Below are 26,715 nucleotides of genomic sequence, written 5' to 3' on the forward strand. Positions count from 1 at the left end.
TGTTGCATTTTTGTATTGCGATATATTGTGACACGATAAATTGTTACACTCCAACTGACTATGTTTACATGCACCCTCATAATGCGATTATAATGAGATTCAGGCAATATTGAAATGAAACTACCTCATGCAAACAATACTTTGATCAAATTGATGTGATTAAGCTCATAGCAACCATAATTGTAGTAAAATTGTGGTGTATGCTGATTTTAATCGCAATAAACAGGCATAAATTTAACTTAAATTGCATCTATGCCAAAAGTGAATTTGCTTTTGATGACGTAGTTTTGCACAGATTCGTAAACATGGCAGTAAAGAAGGCATCTCATTTTCGCGGTGTTAAAGAGACTGATTTCATGTTGACAATCTTGCGTGACATAAATATAATGCAATATATTAATGGTCGAAAAAATAGAAATGAAGACACTTGTAGGCATGTCACTGAAAAAAAAAATCCATCCATAGAAATATGTTTTGCATTTGACAAAAGTAGATTTAAACTGTGGCCAGTAACACGCTCACTGAATGAGTTGAGGTATGTGAATAATGGCGCTAAAAATAATGACAATTCTAAGCGAAAAATCATAATAATGAAAATTGCATGTAAACAGGAGTGAAGAGGTTTACTCGTCTCATGTAAACATCTTACTGCGATTAAGTGGAAATAATCACATTATTGGTGCACATGTAAATATAGTCAGTGTTAGAGTTACTTTATGGTTATTATTGTGGTTCTTTCTCCTGTCTTGTAAGCTACTTCCTGTTACAGTCCACATCCTCTTGATTAATGCTCATGAGAAAATTTATATTTATATTAAAACACCATTTTGTAGTACACGATTTACCTCAAATGAGGAGCAAAGTATTTATTTATTTTCTTTGTATTGTATTTTTTGATTGTAGTTAAATAATATAACATTGGCACGATTTTAAGTAAACATTCTAATCAACCAATCAGATTTGAGGGACAAGTTTACAGTTGATGTCAAGTTTAGGCTTACAGCCAGGGTTAGGTGCGTCTACATCATTATACACCTATCATTTCTTTCTGATTTTAGAGAAAAGTTATGGGTAGGGATATGATTATAGATAGACAACATTTTCAGACCGGACTGTTGTTCCAGAATCAACTAAATATGTTGATCCAGGAACATGAGTTACTTGGGAAAATCACGGTGACCGAGCAGAGCACACAGACCTATTGCGTCATCGCCACCTACCAATGGAAGAGCAAAGTTTTCTGGAACTCCAGAAACAAACTCCAAATAAACTTCGTTTTGGTTTGATTTTGTTTGAAATTGTCACAGCAGTTTTGAAGTATATCATGTCTTCACTTTTGCTCTGATCTAAATACATTTGTAACACTTTACAAGGTTCATTAGCTAACATTAGTTAACTACATTACATGAACTAATAATGAACTGCACTTATAAAGCATTTATTTATCTTTGTTAATGTTAATTTCAACATTTACTAATGCATTATTCAAGTCTTGTAAACATTAGTTAATGCACTGTGAACTAACATGAACAAACCATGAACAGCTGTATTTTTATTAAAGGGGTCATAGAATGCCATTTTTGTACAAGTTAATATGATTCTTTAGTGTCTAAATGAAAAGTTTGTAATATACTTTAATTAAAAATTGTCATTACTATTGTAAGAAAACACTCATTTTACCTGGTCAAAACCAGCTCTGTTTTCAGCAAGTAATTTCAGTGTATGTGACTTTAAATGATAATGAGCTTTGCTCACCCCACCCCTCTGCTCTATGGGGCGTTCAGTTCGACCCGACACAACACCACAACACACGTGGAGTGTTGCCTTGACTACAGTTGAGGGTATATTTTCGAGAAATAATAGCAACGGGAGTCTCTGAGGACACATCTGAGCAACCGTATCAATTTGAACCGGAGTCGGACCAGGAACAAGATGACGAACCCAACGAAGTTCAAACAGGATGTTTCTGAATGGTTGGTTAACGTCATGTCACTTTGATCTATCTTTGTACTGGCAGAGTAGCGTAGTGAGATACGAATATTATGTGTTTACTGATGTATACGTTAGTTCACTGACAGATTGATGTTATGTTATAAGATTTTTTTTTGACAGTACTTCTTAATCAGTAACAGACACAGTTATAAACCATCTACAAAAGTAAGCTTAGTGTAGTGTTACCACGTTAACTTTATCACCCGAGTACACAGTTTGTAAAAACAACCATAACGCGTTGTTCATTATAAACGTGGGATTATGAATTATATTGAGAACGTCATACACAGAAAGCATGCCGTAATGAAACTTACCCTGTAAACTTTAGCCTCATTCATCGTGAAGCGTGCAAGCGATTTTCAAAGATTAATATAAAGGTTAATAAAACGTTACACTCACATCTTCCTGAGGTGCAGCAGGAACACAATCCTTTTTTCAAGAGCAGCTTATTAGCAAAACCTGCTTTATATTGACCATCGTTTATAAAGCAGTCTGCTGAGAAATGATTCGCACAAACATTGACGTTGATCGGGGGGAATATTCCCATTGAAAACAAAACTCAGCCACTGCGTCTTCAGCGGTTCGGATTTAGGAACATCAAAATGACTGCTGTGTTCGTTATTACACCCAACAACACAACACCACAGTCGCTTAGACGCCATTCTGCTCCAGAGTATCAACAATGGCGGACTGATGACAGCTCGCTCAGGGCGGGTCTGTGTTGAAACGCTGCTGTCAATCAACAATCGTAGGAGGGGCGTACACCGTGTAACGTCACACGATCAGACGGCTCGATTTGAGACAGGGGAAAACATATAAGGAGATTAAAAAAAAACACTGGATGTATTTGTATCATTATAGGATGGTTGTGTACAGGCACTGCCAACACACATTTCCGTATAATCAACTTGTAAAAGTGCATGTACCATTATATGACCCCTTTAACTAACGTTAACAAAGATTAACTATTGCTGAACAGAGGTGTTGTTCATTGTTAGTTCTAGGGCTGTAATCTCCCAGTCGATTAGTCGATTATTAGTCGATACGTTCTGGCTCAACCAAAATTCTGATTCGATTACAGATCGATTGGTCAATTTTTTTACAGCGTTCATTTCATCAGTTTTGCCGCTTTCATTTCATCAGTTTTGCCGCGTTCATTTCATCAGTTTGGCCGCGTTCATTTCATCAGTTTGGCCGCGTTCATTTCATCAGTTTGGCCACGTTCATTTCATCAGTTTTGCCGCGTTCATTTCATCAGTTTTGCCGCGTTCATTTCATCAGTTTGGCCGCGTTCATTTCATCAGTTTGGCCACGTTCATTTCATCAGTTTTGCCGCGTTCATTTTATCAGTTTGGCCGCGTTCATTTCATCAGTTTGGCCGCGTTCATTTCATCAGTTTTGCCGCGTTCATTTCATCAGTTTTGCCGCGTTCATTTCATCAGTTTTGCCGTGTTCATTTCATCAGTTTGGCCGCGTTCATTTCATCAGTTTTGCCGCGTTCATTTCATCAGTTTGGCCGCGTTCATTTCATCAGTTTTGCCGCGTTCATTTCATCAGTTTGGCCGCGTTCATTTAATCAGTTTTGCCGCGTTCATTTCATCAGTTTGGCCGCGTTCATTTCATCAGTTTTGCCGCGTTCATTTCATCAGTTTGGCCGCGTTCATTTAATCAGTTTTGCCGCGTTCATTTCATCAGCTTGGCCGCATTCAATTCATCAGGTGGAAAGCACTAATTGCTAATGGGGGTGTTTTCAGAGCACCCCTGTTTCACAGGTCTGTCTTCAGAACACCCCCCTTGTTTTCACTTATTTTGGATTAGCATAACCCGCTGGAGAAGAGAGACAGATTGAAGTACGCTACTTTGCTGTATAGGCCTATTATTTATTTAATTGTGAGAGCGTTTTCCTAGTCAGTCCTCTTCTCCCATGTCAACAAAGACATCAGCAGTGTGGCAGCAATTTTAAAAAATAAAAAATGGGAAAAAAAAGTTGAATGCCAATTTTGCAAGCAACAGTTTGCATATCACAGCTCGACGACAAACATGTCATATCACCTAAAAACGGTAAGCTAACTTGTATGCGTTATGTTGCCCTGTCTGTTTTGAGTTGCACTTTATTTAGTTTCTGCTCTTGATCTGGCTTGTTTAATAAATATTCCTTTTTTATTAAAGTTGACGTGCATTTTATGTTTAAGAGTAAAAGCTTTAAGTTAATAGTCTATTTGTGTATCATAGTGTCTGTCATAGTGTCTGTCAGTTATTATAATACCAGAGCTGCCAACTTTTCAAAAAAACTTAGAGTGAGATTTGGTGGGGCCAACTAAAATTTTGCCGCGAACAAAGCAAAAATTGCAACAAAAAATAAAATAAATAATAATAATATAATAATAATATAATAATATATATATATATATATATATATATATATATATATATATATATATATATATATATATATATATATATATATATATATATATATATATATATATATATATATAATAGTTATATACACACACATCACAGAAAACACTCTGCATCAGCATTTGAATGGGGTAGTATTGGTTTTTGTTGTTGATTTCTTTTTTGCCTTTGATAGATAAGGTTGATAATTAATTATTTCTATTAAGACAAAATGCATCTATATGACGCTTTGTATACAGTATATCCTATAGACACACACACATACACACAATTTTAAAGCACTATGTAGAGGCATGGTTTTGTCTAAGTAGAACAAATTGATTATACATCAACCTCCAGCATACTTTTACAGGGAAGAAAAAGGAAAAAAAAACTGTCTGTCCTGTCTGTTGCTCTTCTGTCTGTTGTGTGGTTCTTTTTTGCTGTGGCTGATCTAAAAAAACAGTGTTGAAGTAAAAACTACTTTGAGTAGTTAAGTTATATTCAAGCTACCCTTTTGAAAATAGCTACACTACAAGTTACTATCAAAAAGTAGCTGGCTACATTGAAACCATGTTTCTTTTTCTTCTTCTTTTTTACAATGAGATTGTTACAAATAACTGAATAATTGTTCATGAAGAATGTTATAATATTTGGGGTTTCAAGCTTCATAATGCAATGTAATTATGATTTCAAAGAGTATAGGCATTCAGGGTTATGGGACACTTTTCCCCAGTCATTTCAACAACGGATGGAAAAATTTTTTTTTGGAAAAAACTGTCAGAATCATTACACACAATACTCAAATATAGCCTATATCTCAAACTGGCTGTTAAAGTGCAAAATGGCTACAAATTTAACATCAGTGCAAGAACAAAATGTATGCAAATCAACTTTGCGATGCTGTTTGCGAACGTTCGTTGGAACTATGGTTTCGGGAAACACGACTCGTTTAACTATGCTTATAATGACGGAACTTGTGACCATAGTTAGCGAACGACGCTTTCGGGAAACGCACCTATGAGCGTCACAGCGCTCCACTTCGCTCATAGACGGAATGTAGCTTTAGGTCGCGCAACACCGTATTTATTTGCCCATTTATCTTGAACCCCCTCACCGAAAGCATGATCGGCTCACCATGTAGATAATAGATATAGATATATAGATAAACTCATCTTTCAGGCATTTGACAGACGATTTCAAATGCGTGTGTCTCACGGCCAATGCGTGAGAGTTGGCAGCTCTGTAATACATATGACAAAAACAATTGTCTAAATGATGTTGCATATTCCTCAAAAGTTCTTGTGATGATATCACTAGTTGACAACATAGTAACAGTTATATATTTTCGGAAATCATAGGCTATGATATTGCGCAGGTGCATGTGATGCAACGCTGTCAGAGCCGACAGACTCGTGTGTCAGACTCATTTCAGTCCAAAATAAACATTTCAAAAACGATTTAATATACTGCAAATAGCCTACTAGTTTTTTATGTTTATTTATAATTCATTTAGGCAGACAACAAGGCCACCAAGTACTGCGCACAGTGCGCAGCTAATTAATTAAAAGTTTTTTTTTCCTAACGTCATTTTTAGTCGATTTTTAGTCAAAAATTTCAGGACCTCAGTCGACCAATATTTTCTTTGGTTGATTACAGCCCTAGTTAGTTCATGTTAACTAATGCATTAACTAATGTTAAAGGCTTAGTTCACCCAAAAATGAAAATTCTGTCATTAATTACTCACCCTCATGTAGTTCGACACCCGTAAGACCTCCGTTCATCTTCGGAACACAAATGAAGATATTTTTGTTGAAAGCTGATGGCTGAGAAAGGCTTCAGATAGGCCTCCATTGGCATTCAGTACATTTACACTCCCAAGACCCATAAAAGGCACTTAAAACGTCGTTACAAAGTCCATCTCACCACAGTGACTCTACAATAATTCTACGATGCGACGACAATAGTTTTTGTGCACAAAAAAAATCAAAATAACACCTTTATCCAACTTGTTCTTGTCTTCCGTGTGTGCCTCCACGACGCATGCGCGAGAATATGACGTAGCGCCGGGGTTCGGGCATCCATGAAATGCACACTTTAACCCCATTTTGAGAACTACGCCGAGACCTAAAGCACGATCAATGTAGAATTCAACAGCTTAGATACGCGCGTCTTCCTCTGCTTGTAAACAAATCGCTTCTGGGTCATGTGTCCGAACGCCGGATCTGCGTCATATTCTCGTGCATGCGTCGTGGAGGCACACACGGAAGACAAGAACAAGTTGGATAAAGGTGTTATTTTGATTTTTTTTTGCGCACAAAAACTATTGTCATCGCATCGTAGAATTATTGTAGAGTCACTGTGGTGAGATGGACTTTGTAACGACGTTTTAAGTGCCTTTTATGGGTCTTGGGAGTGTAAATGTACTGAATGCCAATGGAGGCCTATCTGAAACCTTTTTAAGCCATCAGCTTTTAACAAAAATATCTTCATTTGTGTTCCGAATATGAACGGAGGTCTTACGGGTGTCGAACTACATGAGGGTGAGTAATTAATGACAGAATTTTCATTTTTGGGTGAACTAACCCTTTAACTAATACAACCTTATTGTAAAGTGTTACCAATACATTGTGTTGTAGTCATTGCACAAGTTAAATAGTTTCCCCTTTTGAAATTCTTCATGTGCCACATCAAGTGCAGAGCAATTCAGAATGGGCAGGAAATAATCAAGGGCTAAGTGCACGCACACTCCTCTGTGTAATGACCAATCATCTCCATCCTTACACTTACAAACGGAAATCCAATAACTCTTCCTTAAATATCACTTGTTGGGGCTATTAGTCATATAAAAGCAAACTTGATACCATTTCCTGCAAACATGCAGTCTGATAAATGAGCGTTCCAAACTGCCACGTGTGTGTTGCGATCGAGGTCACTTTGTTGGTCAGGCAATCTCCCTTAATACCTCATTGGGTAATATATAAGACTTTGACATGTTACTTAATTCAGCAGAGCAGACCATGTATCATACATTTATCAGTCATGTGTGAAGTTCTATGAAAAGCCAATAGTGGCACAGGAGTTCACTATTATTTACTATTAATTATATATAATTTATTATCTACTAATATTTATCCTACAACAGACAATATACACTACAATTCAAAACTTTGGGGTCAGTAAGATTGTTTTTTTTTTTAAAGAAATTTTTCACAAAAATATGAAATGGCATAACTTTTTACAACATTGATATTAATAAGAAATGTTTTGTGAGCATTTTTTATCAAAAAATGCAGCCTTGGTGAGCAAAAACACCTTACTGACCCAAAAAGGGTGTACTTGTGTATACATTTGTAATAAATCTTTCCTTCTGCTTATCAGCACTATTGTTTTGAATCCAGTTGAAACATCCTACAGTGACCAAAGGATGTTTACTTACTGTAAACTCCAAGTTCCTTCTAAGCATTCGCAATTACCTTTTCCTATTTTCAGAATAACCCCAGCTCGCTCAGAACTCCCACAATGTGATCTGCGACGATTAGTCTTATCGCTCAGATACATGCTTGCACAGACCCAGTGGCACATCTATTGATGTAAATATGCCCCGCACACAATTTGTATTCATCTCATTTCCATTAGAGATGCATATGTAAACACTGCAACTGTTCACTCAAGATAAACACTCCTTAAAATATATTGAATTGAAATCCTAGAAAATTATATCATTATTTACTTACCCCAATGTTATTCCAAACTTATTACTGCTATTTTTACATGGGAAAACCAAAGGGCTAACCAAATCCATTGGCTGATCATAGTGACCACAGCTGTCAAGCTTCAAAAAGGACCAAAGTGCCATAAAAATAGTCATTTGGCTCATGCTCTATATTCTAAGACTTATGATGTGATAAAGAACATCTTTAAAATTGCTCTTTTGGCTTTTTCTTCTTTCCTCAGCATGCGTCTTGGAACAGACAATTTATTCTAGACTAGAACCAAATTATTTTTTTATACGTGACATGAAGGGTTTTAAGAAAAGTGACAATTGACTGCATGTAATTGATAGAAGCACATAAGCGTAAAGCATTTTCTTTCCTGAGAAGTGCTATTTTAGTATTACTTATATACTATTTATGTAATATAATTTTTATATATAGTATTATAATTTTTTACATTTTTGTTATAATTTTCAATTTAGATCATGGGCCCTATAATACACCTGGCGCAATGCGACGCCAGGCTCACAAGTATTTTTTGCTAGTTTCAGCCCGACGCAGTTATCATTTTCACGTCCAGCACCACATTTTTTAAATAGCAAATGCACTCGCTCACATCTGTTCGCCCATGGGCGTGCTGGTCTGAAAATGAGGGTGTATTGTTGTATTCAGGCGCATTGGTAAGTTGCTATTTTGAGGTGAACTGTGCCACTGACCAACAAAAACCTGGTCTAAAATCAATAGCGCAGTATTTTTTGTGTTATTTAAAGGCCGCGTTAGTAATATGCGCCTATAGGCGGGTGCACAACATGCGTACACTCTGCTTATTATACACACAAGGATGCGCAGCAGCACACAAACATTTTAAAATATAAAAATAAAAGGATTCCTCTCTGGAGAAGCGTTCAGTCTTTCCGCTCGCAAATTCCGCCATGTAAATTGTGAATCCCCCATGGTGGAAGCACAGCTGGCTTTTAAAGGGAATGGGAGATGACACGCTGATTGGTTTATTGCACGTTACACCCATGACTCATTAAGAGACTTAGGTTAAACCCTTTTGGACCATGTGCCTGGCGCGCCGACTGTTTTTTCTGTCGTAAAACTAGCAAAAGTGGATTCGGATGCCCTAAGTGCACCTGCTCCATGTGCTTCAGCTCAGATCATTAAAATATGGCCCTTAGTCATTTTGCTTTCTGCTTCCATATTTTTAATTATACATTTTTCCCCCGTTTCTTTAGTACTTCAACTTATTTTGTTTCAGTTAGTTGCCAAGGCATTTTTTACTTTTAAGCTTTTATTATACGTTCAAGCTTTATCTTTTAAATGGTAAATGGACTGCATTTATATAGCGCTTTCAACAGATCCATGGCCATCCAAAGCGCTTTACATATTGCCTCACATTCACCCTTTCATACACCGACGGCGGTGTCAGCCATGCAAGATGCCATTCAGCTTGTCGGGAGCAGCTGGGGTTAGGTGTCTTGCTCATGGACACCTCGACACTTGGTCAGGTGGAACCGGGGAACCTTCCGGTTTGTAGACAACCTACATGAACCACTGCCGCCCCCTAAATGTATAGCTTATCTGATATTTATATTATTTGAGATTTATTTTAATTAATGAAACTGATTTTTAATAGTTTAGTTTTAATGAACAATAACAACAGTGCTCCTAAATGCAACACATTCTTTCTTGTACTTTGTTCTGTGTATTTTTGCAGAAAATCTGCAGCAAGACCATGTTCTAGAAAGCCAAAAGGGCAACTGCTGTCATTCCCTGATTTTCACATAACAGCCCAAAAAGCCCTCAGGTGCAGTTAACTCCTTTATACACTTACTCCACCCCATTGTCAGGGATCTCAAACCCTCAGATGATCCTTTCATGTCATTCCACTCTTGTGGAGTTTTCTGTTAGTTGCTGCTGATGTGCATTAGCTGAACATGAGGATGAAGCCAACATCAGCTCACAGCTTGCCTTAAGCACAATCAGATATTGTGCTTTACAAAATAAATCATAATGAAGTCATGTACATGCTGGTGAACACGGCTGGCGATGCTGTCAGAGAGGAAGCTGCTCTAAAGTGTCTTGGAAGGTTTAAGTAGGTGGCTGGGTTGTAGCACAGGCCATTATAAAATGCCACGTTTTTGTTTCCTCTTTACTTCTACAACTCATACGACTTCTCTACAGGGAGTAATGGCTGTGATGTCACTGGTAAACAGCGGCAGAATATGTGTGCATGTTTGTGTTATTAGCATTAGTAATTTTGAATCACATTTATGTGCATTAGCATCCTTGTACGGTAAGGCAGTTGTTCTAATTTGGTTTTGCTGTAGCTTTTTAGCATTTTAGATTTTTTAGGTATGGCTGCCAAATGGTTATCCAACAAATATTGTACAAAAGTAAATAAAAAATGTATTATTACTACAATGAATTTAAGGCAACAATCAGCTAGATTATTACCACAATTATTAAAGGGTTAGTTAACCCAAAAATGAAAATTCTGTCATTAATTACTCATTAATTACCCTCATCTCGTTCCCAACCCGTAAGACCTTCATTCATCTCCTGAACACAATTGAAAATATTTTTGATGAAATATGAGAGCTTTCTGAACCCTCCATAGACAGCAATGTAATTAACATTTTCAAGGTCCAGAAAGGAAGTAAAGGTATCGTTAAAATAGTTCATGTGATTTTATCAACCTAATACTTTTTGTGCGGAAAAAAACAAACAAAAATAACGACTTTATTCAACAATTTCTTCTTGTCTGTGTCAGTCTCCTACTCCGTTTACATTGGTCAGCTCCTGCGTCAGATTATTTGTCTTTGCATAGATTTGTTCAGGGTTTTAAAGTATGTTGGCATGTTGCACAACCTGTTCGTGTTAGCAACTGTATAATTTTATAACTGTATAAGTCTACTAGTGCAATAGATGAATTTGCTACAAAATATTGTAGAGTTTGATTTTATCCCTAGTCCTTGAAGTCAACAACAAAAGTCATTGGATGTATTTTTGTGTTGTTAAAGATAAAAGCCTATTTATGTTGCTATTCTAACTATCCACAATTATACAGTAAAAAAAAACATTTTAAAAGTTTGGGGTTGGTAAATTTAAAAAAACTATTTTTTGAAAGTCTCATGCTCACCAAGGCTGCATGTATTTGATCAAAAATGCAGTAAAAAGTATATTTTCTAATTTAATACATAAAAAATTTGATGCAAAGCTGAATTTTCAGTATCATAACTCCAGTCTTCAGTCACATAATACTTCAGAAATCATTCTAATGTGCGGATTTGGTGCGCAAGATTATCAGCAATCAGCAGTTTAATAATGTGCTGCTTAATATTTTTTTGGAAACAATGATAATTTTTTACTGGTTTCATCGATGAGAAAGTTCAAAAGAACTGTATTTATCTGAAATGGAAGTCTTTTGTAACAATGTAAAAGTCTTCACTATCACTTTTGATCAATTTACTGTATCCTTGCGGAATAAGTGACAATTTGAGGGATTAGGGTTTACTTGAGCATCAGGTTTGTCTAGATAGCTCTGGGATATTACAAAAGAGGGTGTGAAATCATACACTGTAACACAATCTGAGGAATATACAGTACCAATACTGTAACTTAAAATAGAACCAGAATATAAAAAAGCCTATAAACAGTAGTGCAGAATTAAGCCAAAAAAGTATGCATGTTTAATTCAGACTGAAAGCTTACACCAGCATATGTCAAATCAGGGCAGCAAATTGCTGTTATGAAACACAGCAAGTAACCTGGAAACATCTGCCAATGTTGATTCTTGGTAATGTGATCTGACCCACCATATCCTGCCCAAGCTTAACACAGCTGAACATGCAAAACTGCAAGGGTGACCATTATCCTCCAGTGTGGCTACTGATACAAACAGCCCAAGGAGAACAGAAATAAAACAGGGTGGCAAAGCTGTTCATATACAGTTACAAATATACACATTTAAAAATATCACAAGCTGCTCCAGAATAACACCTGCAGAGTGAATACATATTTTAAGCTATTTCAGGGCTCGAACCATAATCCATCCCCAGAATGTTTCCACTGTTTCCATAACTTGCTCTTAAGTGTCTGGATACAGATACATGTTATGACGGAACATTAGAAAACTATAATTTTGGTAATGCGGGGGCAAATTTACTAAACAGCTCAACCATCTAATTGGTTGACCACATCACCACATAATTTTTTTGTTGAATTGAGTGTTAAACAACTCCTAAAATGCATGTGAATAAAGTGTTATCAGCAGGCACAATTTAGATATTCAAGTGTTCTGCTGACAGCATTTTGTAACTTTTACCCCCGGTTTCACAGACACGGCTTAAAGGGATAGTTCACCCAAAACTGAAAATGTATCCCATAAATTACTCATCTTCAAGCCATCCTAGGTGTATATGACATTGTTCTTTCAGACGAATACAATCGCAGTTATATTAAAACATATACCAGCTAATCCAAGCTTTATAATGGCAGTGAATTACAGCCCAAAATTTGAAGCCCAAAAAAGTGCACCCATCCATTATAAAAATAATCCACACGGCTCCGGGGGGTTAATAAAGGCCTTCTAAAGCAAATCGATTGGTTTGTGCAAGAAAAATATCCATATTTAAACTTTATAAAGTAAAATATCTAACTTCCAGTGGACCGCCATCCGTATTCAATTTATGAAGAAAGTGTAACGCTTCTCGCAGTTCAAAATGCTTGCGCTATGCCCGACGTCATCGTCATCAAAAATGACAATTCTGTCATTTACTCACCCTCAAGTTGTTCCAAACCATGTATACATTTCTTTGTTCTACTGAACACAAAGGAAGATATTTTGAAGCATGTTTGTAACCAAACAGTTGCGGGGCACCATTGACTTCCATAGTATATTTTCCCCATAATATGTCAATGGGGCCTCAAAACTGTTTAGTTGTAATGATGATTTTTGGGTGAACTATCCCTTTAAAGCTAGTCCCACACTAAAATGCATGTCTGAGCTGTTTTAACTTAAAGAAACTTGCACTGATATATCTTAAAATATGTCAGTGCCATTTTTTTGTCTTAAGATGCACACCAGTAATGTTTTTTTAAGGCACGTTTATAAACGCTAACTAAATTGATCTAAGGCCTAATCCTGGCTTAATCTAAAGCCTGTCTGTGAAACCAGGCCTTGGTGTTTAACATTGGTAGCATTGGGAAAGTTACTTTTAAAAGTAATGCGTTACAATATTACCCCCTAAACAAAGTAACTCTTGTGTTTTAAGTTACTTTTTCTCACCTCGGCTTTAAAAAAAAAAAAAAATTCAACAAAACTTCTATTTTTGGCAAATGTAAAGGCCCTTTCACATTATTAGTTATATGAATAAGCCTCAGACTGAAGGACATGTAAATTCATGCCTGTAGAGTAGAGGGCCCAGCTCAAACCAACCTTTTATTTGTGCTGCCATACAGGATGGAGGAGAAGACAGTTCAGCATTTTTACTTTAGCAATAAAAACAAACAAAAATAACTCAAATGATGTTTAACTAATGTAATTTTTGCGTATTATTGTTGAATTGGATCATCGAAGGTCAGCAGCAAAGGCATTGGCTGATAAAGTGAGATTAAATACATAAAGTATATTTGTGTAATTTGACATTTTATTATTGAAGGTTTGAGTAATATTCTGAATTTGCATTTCACCGTTTTTAATTCATTTTGAGGAATACTTAATCTGTTTTTGTGCAAGTGAGATGAGTATATGCATGCTCACATTTAGTCTAGAACATCAATAACCATCATGTTTACACAGCGCACACAACGCCTCTGCACTTACTCCCCATTTATATCAACATGAGGACAGGAGCCAATAAATGGGACAACAAAGTGACTCAGGTATTTTGGTGTAAATTTAAAAGTAACGTGTTACTTTACTAGTTACTGTAATCTGATTACGTAACTCGTGTAACTTGTAATGTGTTACCCCTAACACTGAACATTGTCTTAAAAACAGTTCTCGCTAGTTTACAGTAAATGCATTTAAAGCATGCAACGCAGATGCCCAAATGCAAGATAATCACATAGATTGTTTAATGAAGCATTCACCAAAGAAAGTCTGCAGAACAATTAACAGCACAATGCATTTCAGTGCATTTAGCATTTGGTTGAGCTGTTTAATGAGTTCGTCCCTGCATTTTCAAATTTTCCATCATTTAATTTGTGCCGTTACTTGATTTGTGGAATTGGATGCTAAACAACACAGAAAATGATCAGCTGGCAGATATTCAAGTGTTCAGCGGACAAAATATTGTAACTTTTGGGTTTTTAACATTGGCTAGAAACATCCTGTGAAAATATAGGCCTAGCTGCTAAAAACACAGAAAATGCATTATTTAAAGCATGCACCATATGAAAGATAATCACATAGCAGCTTGTGCAATGAAGAAAGATTTATTTTTAATGAAGCATGGAGAACTGAAACCACTGATTTTGCATATTCTGCAGGAACAGGCTTGTTCCAATAAATCAAAAGGACAGAACAGGTCTCCTTTTATTTCACATGGCTTTTTTTTATAGAATGCATAAACAAATTGAGACGACAATTAGGACATTCTCAAACCACAGACACAGAACCTCTACCCTCCTGTGATTTGGATTCCAGCAACCAAAATGATTCTATTTACTTCATTGCATGGAAACCTGTCCAATCACATGCAAATGTTTCCCCAACTAGACAGCTGTAAAAGCTCAGGGGGAAGCATTAGAGAGCATTGTGTTCATAGAAGATCCCCAAAGATGTCCTGCTGTGTATAGACAGCTAGTTCTGTGTCTAGCATCTAAAACCACTTCCTCTGCACACCATTATCCGGGACCACGAGTTCTGCCTCTGCAGGCCAATAGTCTGCGCTCCCAGGATTCCTCTGAGCCATGAAAATAAAACTCGGGAGTCGGAACCGGATCATATTCACCCCTATTTTTACACCAGCAGACCTTCAGCCTGTACCCTCCAGAGAAGGTATGTGGAAGGTCCTGAACTTGAACTTAAGGAGATTTTGCTGCGGGAGAGAATGGCATCGGAGGGTTCACGCAAAAGGCTGCAGTCCAATGAGTTATGCAACTCAGGTAACCCTTTCGGCAAGCTCCGTGAGGAGAAAGCAAAAGAGAGAGAGACTAAGGGCAGGAGGTGAGTGTTAAAATTAGAAGAGGAAGATCCAGTTCCACCTAAATCATTCCAAAAAAAAAAAAATCCTAGTTTAAAGGAAGTGTTGGCTGACACATGATAACCTAAGACTGACCGACTTGGAAGTGGGTGGGCTTTGATTCATCCACATGCATTACCAGGATCCCCCGCACTCCGAGTGGTGGCGGAGGCCAGTAAATCTTAAAGCCACTGCCCGCCAACGGCAGTTTGTTTAGTGTATATCAGCATTAAACACTCATTCTGAAGCTCCGTTTATATTTCCACTGTTCGGCAACCCACACAAGCCCTTCATCTCTAGGGTCAATTTTTAAAAATACTACAGCCTCATTCACACTGTCATCAGCTACATGTATAGCCATGATTAATCATACTGCAGGACAAACCTGGCTGCCAGTATCCAAAGGAATATTCACATAATGCTGTTAATTTTAGGCCTGTACAGTATAGCGAACCGATACGAATATCTAGATAGCTGATATAATGCCAAAATACAGTTTGAGAAGCACTTCTATTTTGATATATTCAACTTTTTTTTTATAATTTAATAATAAATAATTGTATATATTAGTTTGTGTGTGTGTGGGGACTGGTAATCCCTACGTTATGGGGACAAAATGTCCCCACAAAGATGGCAATATCCGAAATCCTCGTCCTTGTGGGGACATTTTTAGGTCCCCATGAGGAAAACATCTTATAAATCAGACCAATTGATGTTTTTTGAAAATGTAAAATTGCAGAATGTCTCCTGTGATGGGTAGGTTTAGGGGCAGGGACAGGGGCAGTGTAGGGGGATAGAATATACGGTATGTACGGTATAAAAACCATTACGCCTATGGAAAGTCCCCATAAAACATGAAAATCCAACGTGTGTGTGAGAAACTCTATATATATAAAGTACATGGGTTTTTGAAGGAAATCTCTTATGCTGACCAAGGATGCCTTTATTGTATCAAAAAACAGTAATATTGTGATTAATTGATATTGGTGCTTAACTATTAATAATTAATTCATAGTTATTAATAATTATCAATATTGATGTTTTCGCGGTTTAATATTTTTTGGGAAACTGTTATACATTTTCTTTCCACATTCTTTGATGAATAGAAAGTTCAATGAACATAATTTATTTGGAATATATATACAGTATATATATAAAAATATATATTGTGACATTTATTAATGTTTAACGGATTCTTGCTGAATAAATATATAATTATATTATATTGTTAAATCTTTCTTACCCCAAACTTTTGAATAGTAGTGTAACATAGTTATTCTAAATTTCAACAACAATTCACAATATTACTGTTTTTACTGTATGTTTGATCAAATAAATGTAGTTCTGTCATGACAACTTTTGGAGAGATTGACATGCTAATGGATATGGCAATGTTAAAGTGCCCCCATGCTATTTTAAATGTTCCTAGTTTTGTTTTGGGGGTCTCCTACAACAGGTTTACATGCATCAAATGTCAAAAAAACACTCGTTGGCTAAATCAGTCTCTCTAAATCCCTCCTTTTTGCGAGCTATTCTGCTCTGATTGGCCAGATGGCCCAGTTTGTTGTGATTGGTCTACCGCTTACAGTGCATGTCGGAAACAAAACTCCCATTACCATAAACTTCAGCTCCGCTTCCTAAATCTCAGCGATTGTACACACAGTAAAGACCGCAATGATGACGTCTATTTTACCTTATCAATCCGAGCGCGAGTCCGATGATGAAACATTGGAAGAACTAGTTATTCAACCCGGACCTCCATCGTAAGGACGACTGGAGCAGGATGTTTCTCAGTGATATGCTACTCAGTTTGAGGTACAAGCGTTTTGCAAATCCCGCGTTGAACTCCGAGATTTGAGAAAGTCGTCAGTAAAATGACATGTTTGAACAAGTTGTTCGCGGACAGACAACATACAACTTAGACGAGCATTATGCAAATGTCTTTTCTAGTGACGTAGAACCGTCACCCAGAGGGATTTTAAATACGAACGACTCGTTAAGGCGGTTCAGAGTCGATTCTTTCTTTTGGGAGACAATAAATTTATTTATTGTGCGCTTTCGACTTTACAACTTTGCAGAACGTTTACATTCACAAACAGCAATATTACACATACATGCATGAAAGAGAATATTCAAAACCATAATAGGGGCACTTTAATGTATGTGGTCTTAGCGGAATAGATCTGCTACGCTGCTGCCCAGCAAGTATCGAGACTTGCTACTGCCAATACATTCACAGACACTGCTGCTGCTGCACATATAACATACATGAAATAACCCCTGTACCAGATCTGTACAAGTGGAGCTGGGGAAGGTGGAGGGTCCCTGAAAGCGCGCTGCAGATTGCTTACAGCAAACACTGCCAGTATTTAAATGTTGTGCCACAGCTCATTGGCTGCTGAAGCAACAGCAACCAATCAGCTGTATAGATAACGATGTGATCGCTATCACATTCACCCTTCGCCGCAAGTTTGATTGACAGGCGATCTGACCAATCACATCGCTGAATCTGCCGTTTTGTCCGACAAAGCAGTCAGGAGAGTTAGGAGATTAACAATGGTGGACTTGAACTTGGAAAAACGGTGTGTACTGACGTCTTTCCGCGGTTGAAACAACATTTCTTTTAGTGTTCATTCATGTTTATTTTGTGCTTATCAATGAACTACAAGGAAGAGATAATCGTTCACGAGGCGCTACAGCAATCACGACACAATAAAGAGCCACTAAACGGTATTTATTGTTTAAATTTCTTTAAAAAAAATGACAATTTCAAAGTTGAGACTTTGTTTCATATCAAAAGTAACTTGCTCTGTCCTGTCTGTCGGTGTGTTGTCAGTGTCCTCTTTGCTCTGCGATGTATTTTCTCTACGTGAGAACGTGTGTGGTGTGAGAGCGCCATGGCCTGTCGGACATAGCAACAGTATAACTAAAGGGGGCGGGTCTTTGCGAACGGTCAATTGAGTTGAGGACAAATCAGCCTGCGGCATCTAGTTTCATGACAGAACTAGGTATTTTGTTGAGCATAAGAGACTTTCTTTTAATCGGTCAAACTATCTGTGTATATAGCAGATAGAGATATTTCATAAGGTTATACCAAGAGCAATTACCATGTATCTCTTTAACAAGGGTTACAAATAGACATCACTGACTTTGTGTTTGATGCTATGTGATAATACTGACTTGTGAGTGAAATAGATATGATGGAAATAACAGCTAGAGAGCGGTTTGCAATAAAAGGCTTGCCGCACTTCAACGCACATAAACTCAAATGAATCTAGGGAGAGGAAATTAAATGGTCCCATTAGCCCGACTCCAGTTTAATGCCTGAAACAAGACACTGAATCCCTGACTGTAATAAATCTTCTTTTTTTTTTTTTGCATTAATTCAAAGCATCTAATCTGACACTGCTGCTAATAAAAAACGCAAGACCCATCATGACCTGTCTCGTGGTGGAGATAAAGAAAACATTTACTTTGCAAATGCTTAGGGGTGTTTTGACTTCACATGCATTTAATTATGTGACCGGCGTGCACAAATTCTATTAATCCAACCAGTGGGACTGTAAAGTCGATTGCTCAAGAGCACACCTTTTTTACTTATAGTACAGGATTGTGAAAGATATTTGCACTAAAACATCCCGGCATTGTTTACTATCTGCCCTCCACGTTTCCGTGACGGAGGTAAGGGGCGAACCATGGTAATGGCACAGTAACTGAATGCAATGTCGCCAGGGCAGGAACACAGCTTTGTTCCACTGACATTAAATCCTCCTTGAGAGCAGCACTCAACCCTGACAAACACATGCATGCTTTGGGGCTCTGCATTGAGAAGCACATAAAAGGCTCTCAAACGGCGAGGCTAAATAATTGATTCCTCTTTCAAAACATAATCTATGCTCTTTAACGTATTCTGTGTGGGGATTAATTGGCTTTTCGTGATCTAAGTAGCAAATCCTCTTTGATTAGGTCCCTTTGCCAGCTAGCATCGCGGTCACTAACCGTTTAATTTTGCAACCTATGCAGCTGAATCCGTTGAACACATTGTTCATACCTCAGCACTATAGGTCTGATTATGAAAATAAGCAATATTAGAGAATGCTTGTCCATGTAAAACTCACCGCCATGATGCTAGAATGTGATTGCCATTGCTACAGTGTTCTGAGTGGTTTTACCACGCTTCTGCACTTCCCAGAGTACTCAGAGTGGTTATTATGGCATTGCTAGGTGACTGCTAGTGTGTTCTGGTTGATCTAGGAAAGATGCATGGTTTAAGGTATTATTAGCACAAACTGTGCAGGATTAGTTAGGCTCCAAAGTTTAATGTTTACCTTAAGAAGTTTGTTCCAATCCCTAAGCGCAAGTATGAGCAATACTAACTGATGCTTGCATTTATGATTAATTCCCAAGCAACAGAGATAAGACGGAATATCACATGAAATGTCTTAGGAAGATACTGCATGTCAAACGGTTTCATTGCATCATATGAGCTTAATCTGAAAAGATCATTTTAGCAATCTATACCCCACCTGCTCCACAGTATTTCATCACGTACAAGCGGCTGCTTATGTAACCATGTGGCCAAAATACACAAATACCAAGGCTATCTGTTGGCTATTAATTATCATAATTTCCCTCCTCAGAGAGACTGTCAGGCCCCTTCTGTCAGTAGTGTAGTTAGGTGTCAACAGACCTAGGTATGTCTAGTTACTTCATGATACTGGTATTTTATCTTCTCCGTTCCTGGCACTGATGGGTAGGCTATAAGGTTTTGGAATAATGATAAAGCACAGCAATATGAGATACGGTTCTAAGATTGCATGGAAAATAAATGTTTCGAATGCCCCAAACAAAATATAAATCTACATTCAAAGTTTGACTGTTTTCTTTTTGCATTAATATTATATATATATATATATATAAAAGGAAAAAAATATAAAATGCATGCTGGTATTGACAGCAGTAGGCTATCGGTAGCTACAGTCATTCTTCATTATAAAATATTATAGTTTGTACCTATAAATGAAAAATAAATTCAAAGTATGATCAATTTCTTAGTGCAAGCTAGTTTCGCTCATTCTAATACATACACATACTCATGCACAGATGTGTCCACACTCACATATCGCATTTACCGGGAGTTATTAAATTACCTGAACACAAGAGCCAATATCTGAATGATATGTCAGTCCATTAGACAAACCCGCCGTTTATTTCTCAGTTTAAAGCTCTTATTAATTCATAAGAAGTCGGGGAGTCCGTTCAGTCAGCAATTGTTATAACATGACAGTCCGTTTGACTGGAGAGGCTCCCGCAGCACCAAATTAATTCCCTGTCCATATATATAATTCACTAGTCGTTCGTCCGTATCAAGCATTTTCTTACCTGTAGATTAAATCCAAGGTGTTCTGGAGAGGTGCAGATAAAAACGAACGCGCCTTCTTGTTATTCAAAAACATAAACAGTCATTACTTTCCTTTGCGACCTCACGGTGCCATGGAACGATGTACAATATCAGAGCGCGAGATGAAGGAGCGCACGAGACGCGCAGCGTGTGAATGACGACGGCTGTCAAGCTGTAGATTCAGCGTACTAGCTTCCTGTTACATCATCACTGCTTATCCCCGCCTCAGTGGCACATTGAGCTTTCCTTACACTGTTTGCTTTATGCAATTTCAAAACATCAGATATAACATAAGCTATATATATTATTAGTATATCCAAACATTTAGCTTCTAAAAACTCTACAGACTTCTTTGAGCCTTTTCTTTATGTGCTGATACCTTGTTTTTTTCTTAATGTACATTGCATTTTATGTTGCATTTTAAAGTTTTATAATAGCCTAATAAATAAATATATATATATATTATAATATTTTATGATGGGATATTTGTGGACAGTAATTAATTTAGGTAACACTTTATTTGTGTCCTCCTTGTTACATGTACTTACTATAGTAATACCAGTAAATGATGCATAATTACATGCAACTAACTATAAAGCAAACCCCACTCCTATCCTTAACTCTATAGTAAGTACATGTTGTTAATTAATATCACTCCGTATTTATTACAGTATAATTACACTGGAACAAGGACACAACATAAAGTGTAACCTTAATTATATATATTTAAAAAACGTAGACCCTTAGGGAAAGATGACCCCCATCTTATGACAGTTTCACAGAACAATACACAATAACAATACAATACACAAATACATTGAATCAAATGCTTTAAATTTTAATAAAGTTCATACAAGTTAAAGATACCTAATGTAAAGCGAGACAGAAAAACTCCACCAGTCAACTTTAAGAAACACACAATGAAAGATTATTCAAATATAATTGTGACCCTGGACCACAAAACCAGTCATAAGTTAATAGCCAACAATACATTGTATGGGTCAAAATGATCTATTTTTCTTTTATGACAAAAATCATTAGGATATTAAGTAAAGATCATGTTCCATGAAGATATTTTGTAAATTTCCTACCGTGAATATATCAAAAATGTTTTATTAGTAGTAATATGCATTGCTAAGAACTTCATTTGGACAAATTTAAAGGCGATTTTCTCAATATTTCGTTTTTTTTTTTGCACTCTCAGATTCCAGATTTTCAAATCTCTGCCAAATATTGTCCTATCCTAACAAACCATACATCAAACACTCAATCTTATTTTTTCAATTTTCAGAAGATGTATAAATCTCAATTTAAAATAACTGACCCTTATGACTGGTTTTCTGGTCCAGGGTCACAATTGTTTAAAAAGAGTTTAAACTGGTAGTGGATTCCAAAAGTTCTTCTTAAGAGTAACAGCTCCATCTTGTGTAGAAAACAGACTGAATCATAAAAATATATATTTAACATGCCTATCATCAAGTAGTTCTACAATACTTTTCACAGAGGAATCGCTGGCAATCTATTGGTAGTTTAAAATATGCATCCATAGAGAGGTAAGAGATGTTCTTAGTGATGATCTGTTGGTCACATTTTGTATATTTTATTACAAAATGTTATGTTTTTTTTATGCTAAACTCAACTCTCGATGGGTTTGTCACTATGTCCTGGATAAATTATTACCCTAGTCATTACATACAAACAATGGCATAAGTATAAGAACACAGTACAAGAGCAGAACAAGTCAATGTTTTGGAGTGTATTGTATAAACATAAGACAAATAATTTGAATGTTTGAACACTGAGAACAATTTTACAAAAAAGAGAAAAAAGAAGGATTTACAATCCTCAGCAAATAAGCCATAAATACTCAGTGTTATGATATATGATTAATTTATCATGTATGTGTTAAGTAATTTAGTATGTTAATTTGTCCTTTCTTCCCCATAAAACAATATAGAGTGGAAAATTGTTTTACAATTAAAATACATTGAATGTCTTCATATATGAAGCCAAGATTAAAATCCATTAACTGCAAAAATTATATACATGAATAAAATGTGTGGTTCAGCGAGGTACAAACACATGTTTGCTACTGTCTCATATTTTCTCGACCACAATACCAAAGGTGCACATTGTGGATAAAAGAGTGGTTTTTGGTATCATGAGAAAAAAATGTATGACCTAGACAGATCGGAATAAGATATTTGAGTTCCCCGTCTTTATCCGTATTTGCTTTCTCTGGCTGTGATCTGAAAGAGAAAACATTGAACATAGGGAATCAACAATACGCATAAATCTTGCTTTAAAGAGTGAAAACAAGTTTTTGAGCATGCATCATCGTCATTATTTATACTAAACTACGCAGTTCTTCTCAATTATAATATTAAACCCTCCAAAATAGACAAAGGCTGCAGTAAACACACCTTTCATCAGAGGTGGGTAGAGTACCCAAAAAACTGTACTCAAGGAAAAGTACCAGTACTTATAGAAATATTTACTCAAAGTAAAAGTACTAATCTGAATAGTCACAAAGTATTCAATAAAAAAACTACTCAAGTAGCTAGTTACTAGTTACTTCGAATCATATAAAGCCTATATAACAACAATACAATAACATGTTAATATTTATATATATTGAATTTAAATTGTTATTATTATTATCATAATTATATCTTTGCAACAAACACAGAAGAGACGAGCATTATTTCTGTATAATGATAGCTGTATAATGTAGCCCAAAAATCATTGCACTTTACTTTGTATAATATTAACATTTTGGATTAGTAGACAGTGTCGAAATATAGTTAACCTGCAGAGTTTTGCGTTCAAAGGCACGTAAAGGGAACTGTAGTGTGTTGAGGTGTATGTAAACTCAGGAATAGGCACTGTTTGGCCATCTAGAGATTAACTCTGGGTTAGTTTTTGGTTGGCCAGTTCATTGTCCAAAAGACCGGATTGTTTGTGGAGTTTGGAAATTCATATTGCGCAGTAAACCAAAAGAAGAACATTGTTGTCCCGACTCTTATTTGTGTTATTTGAACAGTTTTAAAGGCATTTTTCGTAAGTTGAATACGGAGGGCGGTCTGCTGGAAGCTAGATATTTTACTTTATAATGTGTTAAATATGAATATTTTTCTTACAAAAACCCATCGATTCGCTTCAGAAGGACTTTATTAACCCCAAAACCGTGGGGATTACTTTTAAAATGGATGGATGCACTTTTTTGGGCTTCAAATTTTGGGCTGCCATTCACTGCCATTATAAAGCTTGGATTAGCAAAGGACATTTTTTTATATAACTCCGATTGTATTTGTCTGAAAGAAGAATGGCATATGGCTTGATGGTGAGTAAATTATGGGGTAATTTTAATTTTTGGGTGAACTATCCCTTTAACTGTGTCTAAGCAAAGACATTCGTTTTCAAGACTAACAGATCCCTGCCACTGCGCAATACTCACAAATTTCGGCGGGAAGGCAGGTGTTCATTCATCTATCAATGTATAAATTGAGGTATATGTCCAAATATTACTGATAATGTCATACTTTGTATTAGCGGTATCGTTATGTACATGTTCAACCAATAAAGATGTCCATCGCTGGCAAGCAATAGGATACATTTGCAGATTTGTTTTCAATTGACTCTAACGTTAGGTCCACGGACACTTCATCAAACGTTCTTGATGTTCTTAAATTTCCTGTTACGACTCCGAGTGAGAAATGATTCAGTGCGTGCAGGGAACTGACAAATCATTCAAACCGATCCGCAAACCAATTCAGACAGTTTTGCCAACTTGTTTGATCAAGGCTGAATCCGAAATCGCCCCCTATACCCTTAAATAGGGCACTATTTGAGGGGACAACCATTTGTAGTGGTGTCCGAAACCATGGTGGACGTTATTGAGTGCACTCATTCTAACCCACATTGCACCGCAATAACGAGTGTACGGCCGATGTACACACAGTGCCTGTTTTCATTCACTCCTTCAAGTGAACTGCATTAGTGGACTAAAGTAGGGGATAGTGATTGAGGGTTTAGGGGGCGATTTCGGATTCAGAGATTAAGTCTTTGAACAGAATCGACTAAAAAGAGTGATTCATTTGTGAATTGGGCATCGCTAATTTCCAAAAAAAATACAGCGTGCGTTTGGATGGAATGAAACGTGTTGCATTAAACCACATTTAAATCTACTCTTAAAAGTAAAATTTTCCCCAAAATATTCTCAAGTAAATGTAACAAAGTTACCCACCTCTGCCTTTCATGCACAGTTTCATGCAGTGTCTCCTGTAGATAAAGTTGTTTTTGTTGCCTCCACAGCCACTGTAGCGAAAAGCCTGGCATCTTCCAGTCTTGGGATTGTGCACGTATCTCCTCTCAGAGCCGTCGCAATTGCCCCGATCAACTGGACTCATGCAGATTTCGGGAGGATTGAACTCTGAAATGCAATAACAATGTATTGACATTATCACTTGCAGTGTAAAATACACTCTCATGCATGTTGCACTTAGACAAAACCCTAAATATTATGACATAATATTACGTAAAAATAGTACAGGAACATTATCTCACATTAATGTAAAGTTAAAATGCATCTTTTATGCTTTTTCGGATGCTAGCTAGCTATTATGTAGTGTGTAATATACCTATTTGTGAATGTAAAATGTCTTTACAGTACATTCAAAGTTTCAACGATCAAAGTGCATGTTACATGGAGTTATTAGCCCCTTTCACACATACAGTCTTTACTGGTAAATTACCAGTAACAGATCATATGTGAACAGGACCTTTTCAAAAATACCGGTAAATCAGTTCCGGCAATTTACCAGTAAGGGAAGTGGTAACATTACCAGTAAATTACCAGTAATGTGCTCTGTGTGAATGTGGAATGGAGATTACGGTATATATTCACGTAGGAATCAGAATGCGCTGACGTAACAACGTAAGTGCTCAAGACGTCAACATTTTTTTGTCAAATGGATGAAGACAACGGTACAGCGTTTAAAGATCACTTCCGATGACTGACATCACAGAATTTACCGTCATTTTACTGTTGATGTGTGAATTGTCTCTTACCGGTAAAAAGCCAGAACGCCATTGCTTGTGTGAATAGCATATTTGTGTATTTACCGGTAAAGTCATTCTGGTAATTTTACGGTAATTTACCGGTGTTGCTGTATGAAAGGGGTTAATGTCTCCCAAAAGAAAGAACTGATTCTGGACTGCATAAAACGAGTCCTTAGTAATTCCAGTCTTACTTCCTACACAAACCTACAATAGTAACAATTAGCTGCCCGTGAACATCATCTACTTTGACGCTCAAGCATTGTAGTTGTAGCCGAGGCCTGGAAGAGTTTGAATCATGTTGTCGATATGTTGAGAAGACACTTTTCTGCACTGCGAAAGCAAATCCTCTTTTGTACTTCCAAAGGTTGAGGGCTCATACTCGAATTGATATGGTATAAAACCAATGCCATCGTTACTGTTCGTATCACTGTGTATACAAGCGCTGAGAGTCAGATATGGTTTCTGATCACAACAGACTGGGCCATCTGACCAGTAAGAGCAGAGTAAGCCCTTGGAAAGGAGGGGTTTAGAGAGACCAGACCCTTTATCAAACGTTTCAAACACTGTGTGAAAAGAGGTGATGCTTTTTACCTTGAATTCATGTAAACCATGTAGGAGACTCCAAAATAAAATTAGGAGCCTTTAAAATAGCATAATAGGGGCACTTGTCTTTATTATATATTGCACTACTACACAAAAGACCTTATTCACAGTAGACGTTACTCTGTGCGTTCGCTCGGCGGCTGATATGACACTTGTTGCACACTGCAGTAAGAGTAAAGCGTTTCTGCAAAATAAAACCGGAAAGCGAGGGGAACGCAGATATGACGGCATCGACAGGCGACTCCCTCACATGTCCCGTTTCCTCGGTTAAAATAGCAATTTTCTCACGATTTTCAAATAGTTGGAAACATTTGGGATATTGAAAGTACTCAACTGAACAAAATATATA

The 26,715-nt window shown here is 36.9% G+C and overlaps 2 protein-coding genes across 3 annotated transcripts in view; both read right to left on the minus strand.

The window, feature by feature from the left end:
* The window catches only part of calcrla (calcitonin receptor-like a), a 56,110-nt gene extending 35,218 nt beyond the window's left edge, over positions 1 to 20,892 (minus strand). Inside the window, exon 1 of the mRNA XM_079821889.1 lies at positions 20,684 to 20,892. The gene's annotated coding sequence lies outside the window, so the exon portion shown is untranslated. The remainder of the gene's footprint in view (positions 1 to 20,683) is intronic.
* tfpia (tissue factor pathway inhibitor a) overlaps positions 1 to 26,715 on the minus strand; it is a 1,059,262-nt gene that overhangs the window by 993,850 nt on the left and 38,697 nt on the right. The window contains exons 6-7 of one of the 2 annotated variants that reach the window (XR_013816822.1): positions 24,949 to 25,134; positions 21,662 to 22,951 (exon numbers count right to left, since the gene is read on the minus strand). Coding sequence is in view for 1 of the 2 variants with exons in the window: in XM_079820916.1 (XP_079677042.1) it covers positions 22,884 to 22,951; positions 24,949 to 25,134 (254 nt within the window). In the remaining variant the exon portion in view is untranslated. Of the gene's footprint in view, positions 1 to 21,519; positions 22,952 to 24,948; positions 25,135 to 26,715 lie in introns of those variants that run through there. The other variant, XM_079820916.1, reaches the window with a different exon arrangement.

Source organism: Gobio gobio, assembly GCF_949357685.1.
Source record: "Gobio gobio genome assembly, chromosome: 7".
In the NCBI taxonomy this organism is placed as follows: Eukaryota; Metazoa; Chordata; class Actinopteri; order Cypriniformes; family Gobionidae; genus Gobio; species Gobio gobio.